Source organism: Paroedura picta, chromosome 4 (assembly GCF_049243985.1).
Source record: "Paroedura picta isolate Pp20150507F chromosome 4, Ppicta_v3.0, whole genome shotgun sequence".
In the NCBI taxonomy this organism is placed as follows: domain Eukaryota; kingdom Metazoa; phylum Chordata; class Lepidosauria; order Squamata; family Gekkonidae; genus Paroedura; species Paroedura picta.
The window spans coordinates 9,051,465-9,068,989 of record NC_135372.1 but is presented as its reverse complement, the minus strand read 5'-3'; the positions used below and the strand labels follow the sequence as shown (position 1 = coordinate 9,068,989).

The following is a 17,525-nucleotide window of genomic DNA, read 5'->3' as shown; positions in this document are numbered from 1 at the left end:
AAAGACTAATTTAAGTATCCTTTTTAGAATACTTAACTTTTTCGTATTGAGCTCTTACTAACTTGTTTCCTTTTTCTCCCTCCCCTTCCTCCCCCCCCCCCCACTCTGCCGTTGCTGTTTCCCACAAAATTGACACGGCATCAGGGCTGCGCGTAAGTAGCTGTCCATTGTTGCGATTGGGTGGGGCCCGTGAGCCAAAAGATTAGGCACCTTTGGTGACTTGGCCCTGTTCTCGCCCCACAGCGTTGTTGAGTTCAAAATGGAAGAGAGCATGAAAAAGGCTGTGGAGGTCCTGAACAAGCACACCCTCAGTGGGAGGCCCCTGAAAGTGAAGGAGGTGAGCAAAGTTTGCTACAGTCATGTACACATGTTGTAGGGATGCTGCCTAAATGACTGTAGTGAGGGAGGAGCTTGCCCTGATTTGACATCGGAGGCTTTGTCACCAAATTGGAGTCTAGTGGTGACCTTTTTTAAAACACCACATTTGTTTCCTACCTTCCACATATTTTTTTCCTACCTCTCAGGTAACCAAACTTAACAGTATGTGTGCTGTGGCAACATAGGGTGCAGCATTTGGCAACTCTTTCTCAAATATTGGTCATCCTTGCAAATCAGCTTAGTCTTCTTGTGCAGCCACAGCTACTGTCTGTGTGCATGACCTCAGAGAACTGCAGCATTCTTGTTTAGTATGAAGCCTAGCAGCCAGTGATGGGCAGCTGAACTCCATGCAAGGGCTTGCTTCTGTCTCACACAGCCATGTTCTGAAAGCAGATCTTGCATATAAGCAGTTTCTTCTCTCATAGGATCCTGATGGAGAGCATGTCAGAAGAGCTGTACAGAAGGCGATGGCCGCATCAGGTGGTGGGATGGGGATTGGGCCTGGGCCCGGGCCTGGCGGTCCTGGGATGATCAACATCCCTCCCAGCATCCTCAATAACCCCAACATTCCCAATGAGATCATTCACGCCCTGCAGGCCGGCAGGCTGGGAAGTACAGTCTTTGTGGCAAATGTAAGTCAGTTATTTATGTCTGGGGTCACCGAGACTGATTAGAAGCATACATAATAAGCACACATCTTAAAATTCATTAAACCCAAACAAAAATACAATCCAAAGCCAAGCTCAGACAGGCACACAAAACCATGAAAGTGACAAAAGGTAAGGTAGGAAGAAGTTGTCACTCAGGAAATACTAGATGAAGTTTCCATCCAGTGGCGGCAAACAGCAGCCAAAGGGGACAGGTGAGTCCTTCATGGGAGAGGGTTCTAGAGTTCTGCCGCCATGACAGAAGACCCTCCTCCAGGCCACCACCCATGTAATCTCAGAAGGCAGACACCTGAAGCAGGGCCTTGGAAGATGACCATAGCAGTCAGGTAAGGTTCGTAAAGGAGTAGGTGTTCCTCCAGGTATTCTGGTTCCAAACTGTATAGATCTAGTGATTAACACTAGCACTTAGAATGGTGCCCAGAAACAATTCGAGGGCCAGCGTAGATGGGCCCAGACCAAAATTATATGATTTCTATCACCTGCTTAGATCTGTATCCTGGATCCAGCATTTCTGCACCAGTTGATGTTTCTGAACACTTTTCAGAGGGTGGCCCTCCCTCCCCAGAATGCATTGCAGTAATCTAATCTAGATAGTTCAGTTAGGACACTGCTGACCTCCTAGCTAAGTGCTTAAAGAGCCCAGCTGTTGATTTCTTTAGTAATCACAGCACATAACTTCCCTCTCTGTTCTTCCCTCTCTCTGATCCCTTCAGTTGGATTATAAAGTTGGCTGGAAAAAACTAAAAGAAGTGTTCAGCATGGCTGGCGTGGTGGTTCGTGCTGACATTCTGGAAGACAAAGATGGCAAGAGTCGTGGGATTGGCACAGTGACGTTTGAGCAAGCCATTGAAGCTGTTCAAGCCATCTGTATCCTTCTCTGGCGTTTGGCTTAATTTACATATTATATATTTATGTTTTGAATTTGTTTGACTCACGGTGGGTTACATGTTAAAACCCCACAGTGAAAATAAAATATAAAACCAATCCCCAATTACAAAAATTGAATCCCCACAATGACAGCAGGCAAAATCAAACTATTTCCATCCTCCCCGATGTCCAGGCAGCACACCGCCTATGGATTGCCGCCAGCAGTAATCCTCTGTGAAATTCAGGGCACCAGCCACGGGGATGGGGAAGGGAACCCAGGATCTTACGGCCCTCGCATCGACTAAAAGCCTGACAGAAGGGCTCCATTTTCTCACCTCGTTGGAATAGCTTGTTACCCAGAGCACAGTAGACAGTTCCTCTATATTAAATGTAAAGGAGATCCTGCTTGTTGAGAATCAGCATGCTGGAATGGAGGGGTAGGCTTTATAACCTTTTTGTCTGAACTGATTTAATGATGATGAAATGTTACATAGAGAAATTCTTTTTAAAGTTTTTAGTAGAGGATTAGTCATGTACTCCCATCCTGCCATCTGAAGTGATACACTCCAGAGAGATTCTCTTCTTGCCTTTTTCATACAGTGACCGAGTCTAAGCTGTCCTTGGTCGTCTCTGTCTCATTAAGAGTTATGAGTTGCCACTTTCTTCTTTGGCCATCAGTGAATCCATGTAGTGTGTGTGTGTGTGTGTGTGTGTGTGTGTGCTGGCAAAAGAAAGTGAACAGGCACACATGCTTAAATTTCTTTTTTGAGGCTGAGATTATGGGACACGAATATTCCTCAGGCCAAGGGAATTTAGCCACTGTTAGCTGAAAGGGTACACTTGGGCAAAATGCTTCAGTTTATTTTTTGATTTGTAGCCCGCCACTCCCCACGAGGCTCATGGCGGGTAACAACATGACACCCACAATTAAATCCCCTTAAAATAAACCAATATAACCCACACATAGCAGCAATAAATGAACCCTCCCCTTGCTTGACTGGTTTTAGTCCAGTGCCTCAAGTGACTTAACAGGATAGCCACTGACCTGGCTAATTCAGGGAGGGGCCCAGATCTACTTCACCTGACCTCAACCAAAGATATGGCAGAACAGCTCCATTTTATAGGCCCTGTGGAACTGGGAAAATTCCTTCAGAGCATTCAGCTCTCCAGGGAGCTCATTTCACCAGGATGGGGCCAGGACAAAAAAGGCCCTGGTTGAAGCCAGGCAAACCTCCCTTGGGCCAGTTGGTGTTGGATGCTTTTTGCAATTTTGTGCTTTACCCTCTTCTCCATTCTTTCTCTGATAGCATCTTGTAGAACTCCCCTTTAGATATTCACTTGGCTGCCTTTGGTTTGCGCTACATAATTTTTGACCTTTTGTTTGTATGCGCGGGTCACACTCCCTGATGGTCTGCCTTTGATTCTTTGCTGGTTTAAGAAATTAGCAGTTGTGTTGGTTTTACTTCGGTTCTCTCATTTAGTCTTGCCAAGCTGGCGTAGAACTTTTGTTTCACGTTCTTTGGATTCTGGGAATGCCCACTTTCACCCAGCACCTAGTGAAATCCAAAAGTGACATTTTCAGATCTCATTGGGGCAAAGCCTTCATAGGTGATCCTTGACTCCAGGACCCTCTAGCCATGTTTAACGGGCAGCTGCTGTTCGATAGACCAATGCACGTCAAGATGGTAAGTATAAGTCTGAAGAGCATTGAGCTGGGGGATTGGATCCTGCCCATCTGTTCTGACAAGGGAGATGCTTCTGGGTGCAAAGAGCCTTCTCCAATGCAAGAGGCTCAGTGGAAAGAATAAGCATTAGCAGAGTGAATTTGCAGCATCCGGGCCAGGTGCCCAAACTCCTGTGTGCCCTTACTACCTCAGAAGATCTTTCTAGCTCTCTCACTGCCTGTCTTCAGGCATCATGTCCAGGCATGGCCATTACATTTAAATCATGTAATTTGGCAGTGCACGGTGCTTTATTTGAAGCATGCTATTTCAGTAGCTGAAGTATCGATGGTTTCCTGTGACTTTTGTTGTCTCCATATGATAAGCCAGGAGGATTTCCATTAAAGACGAGGCCACTCTTAAAACCCTGGTTTGCTTGTGTACCCTGTCTAAATACCGTTTTGTTTTTTTTTGTGGCTCTTTTTCCAGGATGAACGAGCCTTGCCCAAAGGAGACTTTTTCCCTCCGGAGAGACCGCAGCAGCTTCCGCGTAAGTGCATCCTTGAATCACCACAGGCAGTTGGAGCGGCTGCTTTGAGAGCTCTGGGGAGAAGCATTTCCATTGCCTGCTTTTCTCCTGTGGTAGACACAGCAGCCCAGTCACCAGTTCTTTGTCATACAGCGATCTTAGCTGTCCTTGATTGTATTAAGTTTGGTTCAGAAGCCTAAGCTTGTAGTCTTCACTATTGTCTGAGAAAGTCACTCCTGGACAATCCCCGTACCAAGGTGCCAAAGCCCTGGTCTCTGTAGAGGCTTACCCTAGACCAGGGGTGGTCGAACTGTGACCTTCCAGATGTCGATGATAAAATAGAGAGGGGGGTGGGAGAACATCATAAACTGCCTTGTTGCCTCCATTGGGAAGAAAGGTCAGAGAATAAATGAAGTTGAGAGCCAGCTTGGTGTAGTAGTTAGAAGTCCAGACTTCTAATCTGGCGAGCCGGGTTTGATTCTGTGCTCCTCCACTTGTAGCCAGCTGGGTGACCTTCTGATAAAGCTGTTTTGACAGAGCAATAAAATCAGGGCTCTCTCAGCCTCACCCACCTCACAGGGTGTCTGTTGTGGGGAGAGGGAAGGGAAGGCGGCTTTAAGACACGTTGAGACTACTTTGGGTAGAGAAAAGCGGCATATAAAAATCAACTCTTCTAAAATAAAATGTATTTCATTGAAGGTTGAACCTGGGGCCTTCAGTATGTAAAGCAGGTGTTCTGCCACTCAGCCGCAGTCCCTCATGTCTCTTGTCAGCTTGGAGTAGCGGTTAAGAGCAGTGGCCTCTAATCTGGAGAACCCACATGCCAGCTGGGTTACCTTGGGCCAGTTACAGTTCTTTCAGAGCTCTCTGTCACCTGCCTCAGGGTATCTGTTGTGGGGAGAGGAAGAGTAGGGGATTGTAAGGCTTTTGAGACTCCTACAAGTAGTAAAAAGCAGGGTACGGAAAACCTTGTAAGTTTTCCACATGCTCAGTTGTTGGGGACTTATGCAGACATTTTTTTGAACGTGTTTTTCTCTCTCCAGATGGACTTGGGGGCATTGGCATGGGGCTGGGGCCTGGAGGGTTACCTATTGATGCCAACCATTTGAACAAGGGTCTTGGCATGGGTAACTTGGGACCTGGAGGTGAGTGAGAAATTGAGCTTGGCCCTTGCTCCTCTTGCCGTGTTTCCATTTACAGATCCCAGAACTCTGTATATCCTGGTTGGGGTAGAGGGGCTGTTGTGCTCTTTGGCCACTTGCTAAAGCAGCTTAGACTTTGCGGTTGAAAAGTGCAGCATCTAGCCGCTTTTGAGAGCATTGCATCAAGGTGGATCTGACTATAAAGTTTTCACTCCTGGACAATCCCCTTACCAAGGTGCCAGAGCCCTGGACTCTGTAGAGCAGGGGTAGTCAAACTGCGGCCCTCCAGATGTCCATGAACTACAATTCCCAGGAGCCCCCTGCCAGCGAATGCAGGGGTTCATGGGAATTGTAGTCCATGGACATCTGGAGGGCCACAGTTTGCCCACCCCTGGTCTAAACCTTTAGAAGCTGTGATCTGGCAAAGTGGCATGTTCTTTGAGGAAGTTTTTTCTTTGGTCTCTTGGACACAGTTGAATTTGAGTCTGCTGTCTTGAGTGCCAGAAGCTTTCATTTGAAAATAAAGCAGATACTTTTCAGGTTGTGCTGAAGACCCACAGGCATGTGCAGAAGTGCTTGCTGCTGGGAATTGTGCATAACCAGCTGTGATGTGACTGCTGACGGGAGTGCAAAGTTCCACCTGTAGTTCAGAGATTGTAGGCACAGAGAAATCTAAAAATGGTCATGTCCTCTCTTGCAAATTAGGGAGTAAGCATTTGAAAACCAAGGAACTCAGTGTCAGGCCTAGTACAGAAACAGGGAGGGGGCAAGGTAAAGCCTTTTGACTGAAGTTTGTAGAGTCTTAGAATGGAATCCTATGTGAACTACAAGCAAAATGAATCAGACCCTGGGTGATTGCAAAGGAGATTTCAGGATGCAGAGTGTACTGGGATGTAGAACCAGAAAAAGACCACTTGTCTAAAGAGTATAACAGTTTATCAAAACTTATTTGGGAGGTGGGGTGTGGCATACTAAGTAGAGAATAAGTAGGAGCCAAATCGGGTTATATTAGCTGATAGGTATTAATACTCATAAGCAAGTCCCAGTTGAAGCTGTACAGTTGAAGAATCCTAAACTTGTCTTGTTTAAGATAACACATGGTTACTGCAGGATGGGGTGGGGGGATTGCCTGGTGAAACCAATAAAGTGAAAGGAAAGCCGGTCAACCTCAGAGAGCCCAGCAAAAGAAAAGGACGATCGACCTGGGCGTCATATCCAATAAACTCAATTTTGTTCTCTTATCTATATTTGTAGCTTATTTTTGTAGTTTATTCAGTAAAGTCCAACCTCAAAATATACTCTGGCCCTTTGCTCTGTCTGTTCTTTGAGGATCCATTAAGATTGTTAGCTGGTCCTCATTAGGATCAATCACCACATGAATAAGTACTATCATGCCAAAACTCCATTAAATGGCAGATTGCAAGTCCCTTAAAGGCCGGCTCACAGGATACACGATGAATCCCATCTGGTTCTTGAACTCCCCCCCCCATAGTATTCAGTGCAAAAATATAAAAACTTTTCCTTTGTAACAGTAATTTCTCCATATTTATCTTTTGATGGTTTTTCATGGGTCAATTGTTCGATTCCAAAGAAACGAAGGTCTCCTGGACTATGTCCACGAAGGATGAAGTGGTTTGTGAGGGGGATGTCCCTAACAAAATGTCTCACACGGGACAAATGCCCCATCATTCTACTTTCAAAGGTCTGGAACAAACTCCTATATATAAAAGTTGACAGGACACAATATACAGTATATGACATTTCTGGTTAAACAATTTAAATTTTAAATCCATTTTTGGGATTGGTAAATTCTTTTATGGTTAACATCAATCTTCACACTACAAATGCCACATTAAAATTGCCTTTTGTACATCTCTTAAAGGTACATCCCTCCTGTTATCTTTTGTCACCAGTTCCTTTATATTATGACCCCGCCTCCATGCAGACAAGTGCCTGTGCTTGCAAATAATCTTTTCAATTTGTTCCACCCTGTTCGAGTACTCATTTATTATTTATTTATTTTATTTATTTAGATTTCTATACCGCCCATTTCTTTGCAGCTCTGGGCAGTTTACATTGAACATTATATAATACAAAAGAAGAGCACACCATCCTATCCATATTGGACTTAGGTTTGTTTTTTAGTAAGTCCTCCCTCCATGTTCTAGCTCCCGAAGTAACTCTTGAAGGATATCCTCTTTATTTTAAGGCTATAGAAAGTCTCTCACTGGCTTCCTCAAAATCATTAATATTTTGGTGAATACTTATGTCTGAGAAATTGCCCAGAAGGTAAATTTAGATGAACATTTGAAAAGTGCAGTAAAGAATTTCTATCAGTAAAACCTCCAATTTGCTCACATTATTTAATTTCACTAAAATGTCCAAAAATGTTACCTCAATATTGCTCATATTAGCTGTGAATTTTATACTAGCATGTTGATCATTCATCCACTTATAAAATAAATCAAAACTATTTTTTCTGTATAACTTTAAAAATATATAGTCCCAAAAATGTAAGTAAAAATGATATGTTCCTAATAAGGATTAATGAATGGATTGCTCAACTATGCCTGCTCCACTTGTAGCATGAACAGATTTGCGATCCCAGGGGTTGCTGTGGTTCCCATGGTTATACTGAACAGCTGTAAAAACTCCCCCTCAAACTCAAAATTCTCCAGAATAGTATCTAGCAAAGAAAGTAAAAAGTATGTAGGGGGCTTCTGGGTCCTCCCTTGAATCTAACAGTTTATCAACACCATCCTCCCCTCGTGAGGAATATTTGTATATAGGGCATTAACATCAAAACACTGCTCCTTCTATAATTAGGAGGGATTCAATCGGGTAGTCAAACTGCGGCCCTCCAGATGTCCATGGACTACAATTCCCAGGAGCCCATGGACATCTGGAGGGCCTCAGTTTGACTACCTCTGGATTCAATAGTTGAAATAAAATGATTCGTATCCTTAAGCAGGGCATTTTCAATAGGCATATTTTTTTAATGTAGATGTCCAAAAATTTTGAAAGGAATGTAAAAGTCGAACAAGGAATTGTACTGTGATACAATTGGAAGGCCAGGGATTGGTCTAATATTTTTGTGAATTGTAGGCAAAATATACATAAATGGAAATGTGGGATATTTCCAGATATAATGCCTCTTTTTTACTAATATAATTTAACCCCAAGCCATCATGAATTAGATTCTGATCTCATAACCTCATCAATCTTACCATAAGTCACCGTTTTATCGTATTTTTTGTCTGCCAGTTGTCTTCTAATTTCATTTACATAATCCATACGGTCCATAATAACTATCCCTCCCACCTCTTATCTGCAGCTTTAATAACAAAATCTTAATCCAATTGGAAATTTTGTAGCGAGTCAAAGTCTTGTTTGGATAAATTAAGTGATAAATCTTTATTCTCATTTCAATCTTCTTAATATCTCTAAGTACATTTTTTTTCAAACGACATTATCTTGGGTAACTTTAAAATTCTAACTAATTTAAACAAATCAATATGCACTTTGAATGTGTTGTATTTGTAGGCTGGGACAAAACCGATACCCTTAGCCAACAACTTGTATTCAGTTTCTGTTAATGCACATTGTGAAAACTTAAAAACTATCTCCATCTGTTTCGGCTTGGTCCCCTCTGAAAATCCACTCAAAACCTCTGTGGTTCTCTAGTTGGTCTTATGCTGCTCCTAGGTGGTAGAGGTTCTGTCCCTGTTGAGCTTGCTGACTCTCCCTCCGAACTGGAGAACGTGTTATGGTCCCAAGTACTGGATACGACACCTAGGTCAATCGGCTTTTTCTTTTCAATGAAACAAGTAAGGCACATAAACATATGAAGCTACATGATACTAAAACTGGCCATTGGTTCATCAAAGTCAGTATTGGGTATTTAGATAGGTAACACTGTCCCAGGGTTTGGGGCAAAAGCCCTGGAGATACTGCGGATGGCACCTGGGACCTTTTCCCTGCTAAGCAGATGCTCTACTGTTAATTAGGGGAGAGCAAAGCAGATGAAACAATGGACAGGCATAATATAAGCTGTTTCTAACTTCTACTCTGGTTCCTCTAGGAATGGGCATTGAAGGCTTGGGCTTCGGAATGAACAAGATGGGAGGTGAGTGCTGGAACTGTAGCTGCAACCAGTGCAAATTGTTGAGGCGAGGGTGGAGACCTGCCTTGCCGTCAATTTTGAAGGAGGAGTCAGCTGTCACTTGTCACAAAACCTGTCCCTCCCTCTGTTTTTTCCCCCCTCTCAAATAGCAAACTTGGGATGTAGAAGTTGGCTTTATATACATTCTGTCTAGCAAGTGTTTGACGGCAAGCTGCTTAATGCTTAAGGCTTTCCACCCAGTATTTGAAAAAGAGCCCAGTGCTAAGTCATGATTCTCTGTCCAAAGCAAACATCTACTCCCAGCTATATACACCAGGTGCTTTCAAGCTGGTTTCATGTACTGTCTGCAGATTTATTGGGCCACCTTTTAGATAAAAGGGGAATTGCTTGGTTAATCCTTTACCAGGTGCATAATTTGGTTTATTAAGTATTTTTATTCCAATTCTCAGTCATATACAGTACTACATACAGGGGTAGTCAAACCTAATTTCAGAGACCTTTTTAGCCTAGAAATCTTCTAAATAAATAATACATAGTCAAAATAAACATTCAATTGTAGGAATAAGCCATTATTGCACTGGAGCCCATTATTGTCCAGCTTTCAGAAAAATAGCATCCAGCTTTCTCACACAAATACAAAACCAGCAAATTTCCAACAGGGGCACAATCCAAAATCAGCATCCTTAGAAAACACCTGTTTATATCATCATGCAGGGAACAAAGTGAGTCTAGTGGCACCATTAAGACAGATAAAGTTTAAATCTTCATCTAAGCTGTTACGTGCTTATACTCCAAATTAAATTTTATTGGTCACAAAGGTGCCACTGGATTCAACTGTACTCGGTAGCTTCAGGCCGACATGGCTTCCTGCCTGGATCCATCTGCATGCTGGGAGGCTCACCTTGTAAGAATCCATGGGTGCACTTCATTCCTTCTGCTCTTCCCCTGCCCAGCTCTGATCTGCCAGTTTGTTTGTCCTAACACCTAATACAAAAAATATGTATTTAGCAGGAATGGAGGGCCCTTTCAGTGGGATGGACAGCTTGGGCCGTTTCCCTTCTGGAATGAGCATTGGCCGGATGAGCGGTGAGGACCCTTAATGTTTGATCTGGAGAAATGTTGGGCTTATTAGTGCACCTGACAAAGGAGGGTTGGAATGTTGAGTGACGAATGTCCAAAAGCCATAAAATCACTAATCCTAAATTTCAGCCACTCCTTTTTGTCCTATGCATCTATACAAATAGGGGGGAAGGGAGGGATTTGCTTTCAGACCTTATCTGTGAGCTTCCCAATAAATAAATATGGCTGCCAGCTGTGGGGAAACAAGAAGCTCGAGTAGATGGATCTTTTAAAAAAGTTTTTTACTGATGTAAGATGTGTGGCTATTCTAGCAGAAAACTAAACCCTTTCTTTCCTTCCAGAGATGGATCGTGCGATTGGTGGTAGCTTTGAAAGAGACTTCCCCAGAAATGAAATGGGAATGCCTCGTAGTTTTGGAGACACTCTGGATAGAGGAATAGGTACGTAGCCCTCATTTCCTAGTTTTGAGGTGTTGCCTCCTGCACTTCAAGGCCTGGCTTGGAACGCCATGTCTTTGCAGCAGATCTGCTTACAAGAGCAGAATAGGGTTGTGTGCTCCGGTGCGCCTCGGCTGCTTTGGTGATCACTAAAGCCCATAGCGGCCATCAGAGGGGAAGGGAGGGGTGTCAGTGGTGCACCAGCCAGCAATCCTCCCCTCCGCGCTGCAGTGCTGGCCGCTTCAAGCTTCAGTGATCACTGGAGTGTGCCGGAGTGCACTTGGTCCCCTAAAGTTGCCTTTGTGGAACCAGAACAGGTGCATTCCCAGTGGGTAGGTGATTCAAGCACCCCATCCATTGTGCTGTTAGGGCTTTTCTTCCACAGCCAAAGCACAAGTTCAGGTTGCAGGAGGAAGAGTGATAGTGTGGGATATTCAGTTAGGTTGGATCTGGGTTTGGGGGCTGGCTCAGCCTAGGGCTCATGGCATGAGAGGTCCTGGTCAAATGCTTCCTGCTTGTGAAATAACTCAGTGATACCCAACCCCCGAGAGGAAGCCCAGGATGCAAAGGGGCTGGGGGCTTGAAAGGGCATGGCTTGTGCCAGAGAATGAAATGTCTAAAAGCAAGACTCATGGAGTCTTGTGTAACTAGCCTTGTGTAACTAGCCTACAAAGTCTATTCTCCTAGCAGAGGTGCCTTCCTCAGGCACGAGGAGTGGTTGCCTAAGACAAGTTGCTTTCTAGTAGCTTACACTGAGGAGGAGCTTACAGCTTCTAGTTGCTTACACTTGTGCTGGAGGAAAGTGCCACTGCTAGAAGAATGGGCCTGTGGAGTTAACCCAAAGTTCAACTTCTTCTGTGGAACCAACTCAAGTACTACAATTTCTTTGGATCAAACAGGCATCTGGAATAGAGGGAAGCCTTCTTAAAATTGCCCCAGGAGCCAAAAACACAGTATCTAACTGGGAAGGGAAGGAGGGCAGCAGAGTTGGGAACAAACATATCCTCCATATGTATTGTCAGTGTCTCGAGGGTTTGCCTGGGGCAGAGAACTGACCCTGCATGCAAAGGGAAAGTGGTCAGGTGTACTGTTGGTTGAATATGCCAAAAGTGAGAGCTATTTAGAATGAACTTCTACTGTTGACTTCAATTTCCAAGATTGGTGAAAGAGAGCATGATTACCCCTACTGCTCATTTGGGAAAACAATATATGGAGGTTTCACACAAAGAGAAATTGGTAAAAGCTTGATAGGAGGACAAACCAATTGAAATCTGGTAGTATAAGGGAAAGGGGTATGAAACACTGTTGGGAATCTAGGTCCGGCTTTGTAGGCCACCTCCAGAAATATTCCAAAGATGGTTACGAATCAACAGATTGGATTTTTCCCCCAAAAAACTAAAACAAAAGTATCTTGATTGGATTGGATTTTGTAAATCTGTTCTACTGGAGGTGCTTTCCTGTGGTACAGGAAGACTTCCCTTGAAACTAGAAGTGAACCTCTTATGTCAGATGTCATCTTGGTGTAGTGGTTGGGAGTGCGGACTTCTAATCTGGTGAGCCGGGTTTGATTTCCCGCTCCCCCTCCACATGCAGCCAGCTGGGTGACCTTGGATTCTCCACAGCCCTGATAGAGGTGTTCTGACCGAGCAGGAATATCAGGGCTCTCTCAGCCTCACCTCCCTCACTGGGTGTCTGTCGTGGGGAGAGGAAGGGAAGGCAGTTGTGAGCTGCTTTGAGACTCCTTCAAGTAGAGAAAAGCGGCATATAAGACCCAACTCCTCTTCTTCTTCAGTAATCTCAGGGCTCTCTCGGCTTCACCTACCTCACAGGGTGTCTGTTGTGGGGAGAGGAAAGAGAAGGCGACTGTAAGCCACTTTGAGACTCCTTCGGGTAGAGAAAAGCGGCATATAAGAACCAAATTTTCTTGTACAAAGAGAAGGTACCACTGCTAGTGGAATGGATCCATTGAGTCTCTCCCATATCTTCCCAAGTGTAACAGATGGACCGTTCTAGAATTCAGTATGACTGAAAAGTCTGCCTCTGATCCCCAGATTAGCAGGATTTATGCTGAATTCCAAACAAATGCTGCTTTGAGCCGCTGCCTACTGGGATGGTGCTAATTGGTCCTTAAGAAGCCGTCATGTTCTTGTCAAGATTGATTCAGCCGCAACCTGTGTTCTCGTTCCAGGTGGCGGCGGCGGAGCCAGCATCCCTACAATCGATAGGATGGCCCCTGGAATTGACCGCATGGCCACAGGGATGGATAGGCTGCCCTCTGGGATGGGACATGGGATGGAGAGAGTAGGGTCCGAGATGGACAGGATGGGGCTGGTGCTGGACCGCATGGGCTCCAGTGTAGATAGGATGGGGTCTGGCATGGACCGGATGGCGCCTATCGGCATCGACCACCTGGCATCCAGCATAGACAGAATGGGCTCTGGGATAGATCGGATGGGCACAGGGATGGAAAGGATGGGTACCGGCCTTGGCTTTGGCCTTGACCGGATGGGGTCAGCTATGGACCGTGTCGGTACCACCATGGACAGGATGGGCACTGGCGTAGACCGGATGGGAACTGGCATGGATAGGATGGGCCTGGGCATGGATCGGATGGTGCCCGCTGGGATGGGCCCCGTCCTGGATAGGATGCCGGCAGGCTTAGATCGGATTGGGGCCGCCCCCATTGACAGAATGGGGCTGGACCGCATAGCAGCCACCAACATGGACCGCATGGGGCTGGACCGCATGGGGGCTGCGGCCACAACCATGGAGAGAATGGGGCCGGGCATGGGGCAGGGCATGGGAGCAGGGCTAGATAGGATGGGGCTGGCCATGGGCAACACCTTTGAGAGGACGATGGAAATGGACCGGGGAAACTTTGCCGCTGGAAGCTTCACCGGAGCCCTGGGGACCGGAGGGCCTTCCGCCGCCGCTGCTCCTGGCGTGGCCAGGAAAGCTTGCCAGATTTTTGTGAGAAACGTGAGTTGACAGGATGTTGCTTTGAGGTGGGGTAACAGCAATGGCAAGCCACTGACGAGTGGCAGGTTTCCTCCTTACCCTTTCAAGTGGGTGGAGAATAAGGGGACGGAAATGGGCTGGGTGTGTTGGGAGGAACTATTCTGTAGGCTTTCATCTCTGTAGACTGTTGTTGGTTCTGGTGGGATCTCGGGCGCAGTGCCTGGAGGGTTATAGTGCGGGTTTTAACCAGCCAAGCAGTGCATTGATGATGAGGCTGGCTGTCTTCCTTTCCAGCTGCCTTTTGATTTCACATGGAAAATGCTGAAAGACAAGTTCAATGAATGTGGTGAGTAATAGGTCGTGATCCCAATTTCCCACCATAGATATCAGAGTGGCATACACGACCGATCCCCCCCCCCCCCGCCCTCAGTAAATGTCACATTATCACTCTGAAGCAGGCTGGGTTTGCCTGATGATTGAGTCCAAAATTGTGTTCAGCAAGAATGAACATTGCAGCCTTTCTTGCAGGCAAGGGCTGTGCATTTGAGCGTAAAACCTCCAAGGTTGTTTAGCCAATGTGAAAACCGTGTCACAACAGAACAAATAGCACATGATAGGCATTAAATGAAAAATAATAAAGACAGTAAAGTACATGGACAGCAGTAAAGGCTATCTAGGGGATGGGATTCCATAAGCAATATACCACCCTCCAATTTCTGTCCTACACTTTGAAAGTCAGCCCCAGTCCCAGAAGCCAATTGTGGACGTCCCATGTTCTTGGCTCATCATGGGGACAGTTATCCTTAAGGACAAATGGTGGACGGGGGGTATTTTACCCTTTTGTCAAGCTGCCTGTTTGCAAAATTTGAACAGAGTGGGTCAGCTGATATTATCCTTTTTGCCAGAAGTAGGGTGGGGTGCTTTGGCACCTGAAGCGCCCAGTCTTTCCTGGCACAGCCAGCGCCGCGCTATGAGAGGAGGGAGGTGTGGGCATCAGTGCGCTGGTGGGCACACACACACCCGCACCTCCCCGGCGCAGTGCTGGCTGCGCCGGGAGAGGCCGGACGCTTCGGGCGCTGAAGCAACCAACCCTAGCCACAAGCCTCCTCCAGTTTTTCCCCTGTGCACCTGCCAAGTCACTTCCTCATGCTGACTCTTCCTCAGGTCACGTCCTGTATGCAGACATCAAGATGGAGAACGGGAAGTCAAAAGGGTGCGGCGTGGTTCGGTTTGAGTCCCCTGAAGTGGCCGAGAGAGCCTGCCGCATGATGAACGGCATCCAGCTCCGCGGCAGAGAGATTGACGTGCGAATTGATAGGAACGCTTAAGTTGGCCTTTTTAAATACAAAGGAAGCATTTGGATTTGTACTTGTCTGAAAACTTTTTTTAAAAATTTGCCTGGATGTAAAGATGGTTAAAGACAACTCAGTTGCTTTTTTGGAGTAATTTTAATTCCCCTCCCCCCTTTTTTAAAGGTGTTCTGCATTGATACTGTTTAACATGCACAATCCCACATGCTTTTTTTGTAGTGGTGTTATCTTGTTGAATTTAAAGATGTATACAGTATGTCTGATAATTAATTTGAATTTCTGGTGTTTTTTTTCTGCTTTTCTGCCCCTTGAGTAGAGCTTGGGAGAAGGGGAGACTTTTCAAGGAGATCCGTAGTCTTGATAACTGTTTTCTCCTGTGGACAGATCTTTGTCCTACTGTGAACTTGTGTGTTGGTAATGTATGATTAGTACCTGAGTTGGACTGAAACCATCCGTCCCTTATGGGCTCTGTCACTATTAAAACCATTTTATTGTGGCTTGTATTTCCCTGTGTCCGGTTGTGCATGTGTTTTCCCAGCGGCATCTCACTGTTGGCTCCAATTTACTCCATCCATGCCTCATTTGCTGTTCTTACTTCCTAGCAGGAGGAGACGGCTTTTCACTTGTCCATCATATTGGGGAGCAGCAGGGTTAAGTCACACTTGGCTGTGGAGTTCTCAGAACAGGCCAGTGACAAGAAAATGTGCATCCAAGCTAGCGAAGGCAACCTCCTAAAATGCAAAACCGCTACTGATAAAATTGCTTTATATAGAGTTGGAGGGGGATTGGGTGGCTCACTGTGCTCTGAGACTGGCTGCGGCTCCCCAGAAATCCAGAGAAGTCTTTAAAATCTTACTCCTTTTACTAAGATTTGAACGTGCTCCTCTTTGCGCAACACTCTCATGACACAGACTGCCCTCAAGTGGAATCTTCTTGTTTGGGTCAGCTTTGACAAACACAGAGATGTATTCAAGGCACTTTTTGAAAGACAGTCTTAAGAGCTGGAGCGTTCGAACACCTGATGTACTTTAATGCTGCTGCTGTTCTGTCCCACATGACTGTGTACTTGGATTTCTCCACTTCCCGTTCAGTGGGCAATCCTTTGATTCCTTGCTGCTATGGGAGTCATTTGCCTCACAAGAAATGAAATCCAAATCAAGAACACAAATCCATGGAATGCCTTTTACTAGAGCCACCCACAGTTCAAAAGACCTTGAGGGGAAGGGTACCAACTGGTTAAGAGAATACATCGTTTCTCAGCTTTTAGCAGGGGGAGGGTCTTCTCTGGTGGCTGATTCTCACTGAATCCTGGGCACCTGGCTATTTGCTTTTAAAACGTGAAACAATGACGGACCTGTATCAATTTGTGTGTGTGTGTTTTAAAAATTCTCAAAATTAAGATCAAATATGTAGTTGATATTTTCCCATTTGCTTCCACAATACTGTAAATCAGGGATTCCCAACCAGGGGTCTGTGGATGCTTGGACTGGCATGTATGGTCAGCTCCTATTCTTTCTGGCCTAAATAGTAGTAAAGACTGAGGCAGAGCAAAAGGAAGGCTAAAGGGGCTGGGGGTGGGGTTTGGCCAGCTGACATCACTTCCGGGGCTCCTCAAAGTCTGAAATTATATCAGGGGCTCCCCTGTGGTCAAAAGGTTAGGAAAACCTGCTATAAATCCCTAGCACCCTCACCAGGGTGAGAGGGTCAGCTGCTTTTTCTCACAAAACCTCAGTCACATACAGCTTCAGGGATTTGGTTATCCTTTGGAAGTGCAGGATTTCCTCTCTACTATCAATTGAATACAGCAGCTGTGAAGACACGTAGAGCGGCTTAGCATAATTCCAAAACTAAAAAGCGGAGTAAAAAAGCCCGAGGGCTAGGCAGCATTTTTCATATAGTACCTACTGCTTGAGTCCACTGAGAATGGTGCTTGAGTGTGGCTCCTTCGTTAGCCCAAAAGGACGAGACGTTCCTGTAAACACAATTGTATTTATTTGCAAATAAGAGGAAGCCCCCGCTTTCGTCTGTGAGAACAGGGAGCTCACCAAAATCCCACATTTTACATTCAGGAGCATTCCCTAAAGTGAACTTGCGCTCTCTTATATGCTCTAAACATGCAACTTAACGCTTTATATGTTCATTAAAATGAAAGCCCACCCAGAGGTGGCCATCCTACTATGTTAACAACTGGTTAGATTCTGCACAAGCATAAGCACTAGCATCTTCCACCTTTTCCTATGTTCTTGTGGTTTTGCAGCATCTTTACTCTGGCTTGTGGTTTTAGAGCCAGTATTCTTGGAACTATCTTGTCCACTTCTTCCCACAACTTACACTGTTCTTCGGCAAAGTTCGGCTATGCTGTTATGTTCTTG

The 17,525-nt window shown here is 45.4% G+C and overlaps 1 protein-coding gene across 2 annotated transcripts; it reads left to right on the top strand.

The window, feature by feature from the left end:
• Nucleotides 1-17: 17 nt before the first annotated feature.
• LOC143834860 (heterogeneous nuclear ribonucleoprotein M-like) lies at nt 18-15,656 on the top strand. 2 transcript variants are annotated; one of them, XM_077331729.1, is made up of 13 exons: nt 18-152; nt 244-337; nt 804-1,010; nt 1,760-1,913; nt 3,549-3,598; nt 4,064-4,124; nt 5,147-5,248; nt 9,327-9,371; nt 10,380-10,454; nt 10,790-10,888; nt 13,074-13,864; nt 14,138-14,189; nt 15,008-15,656. In XM_077331729.1, exons 2-13 carry the CDS (start codon nt 260-262, stop codon nt 15,169-15,171), a joined length of 1,878 nt encoding a protein of 625 aa, XP_077187844.1. In that variant the 5' UTR covers nt 18-152; nt 244-259; the 3' UTR covers nt 15,172-15,656. The 2 variants fall into 2 exon arrangements, with proteins under 2 accessions (XP_077187844.1, XP_077187843.1); XM_077331728.1 differs by having other exon boundaries at nt 10,377-10,454.
• The last annotated feature ends 1,869 nt before the right edge of the window (nt 15,657-17,525 follow it).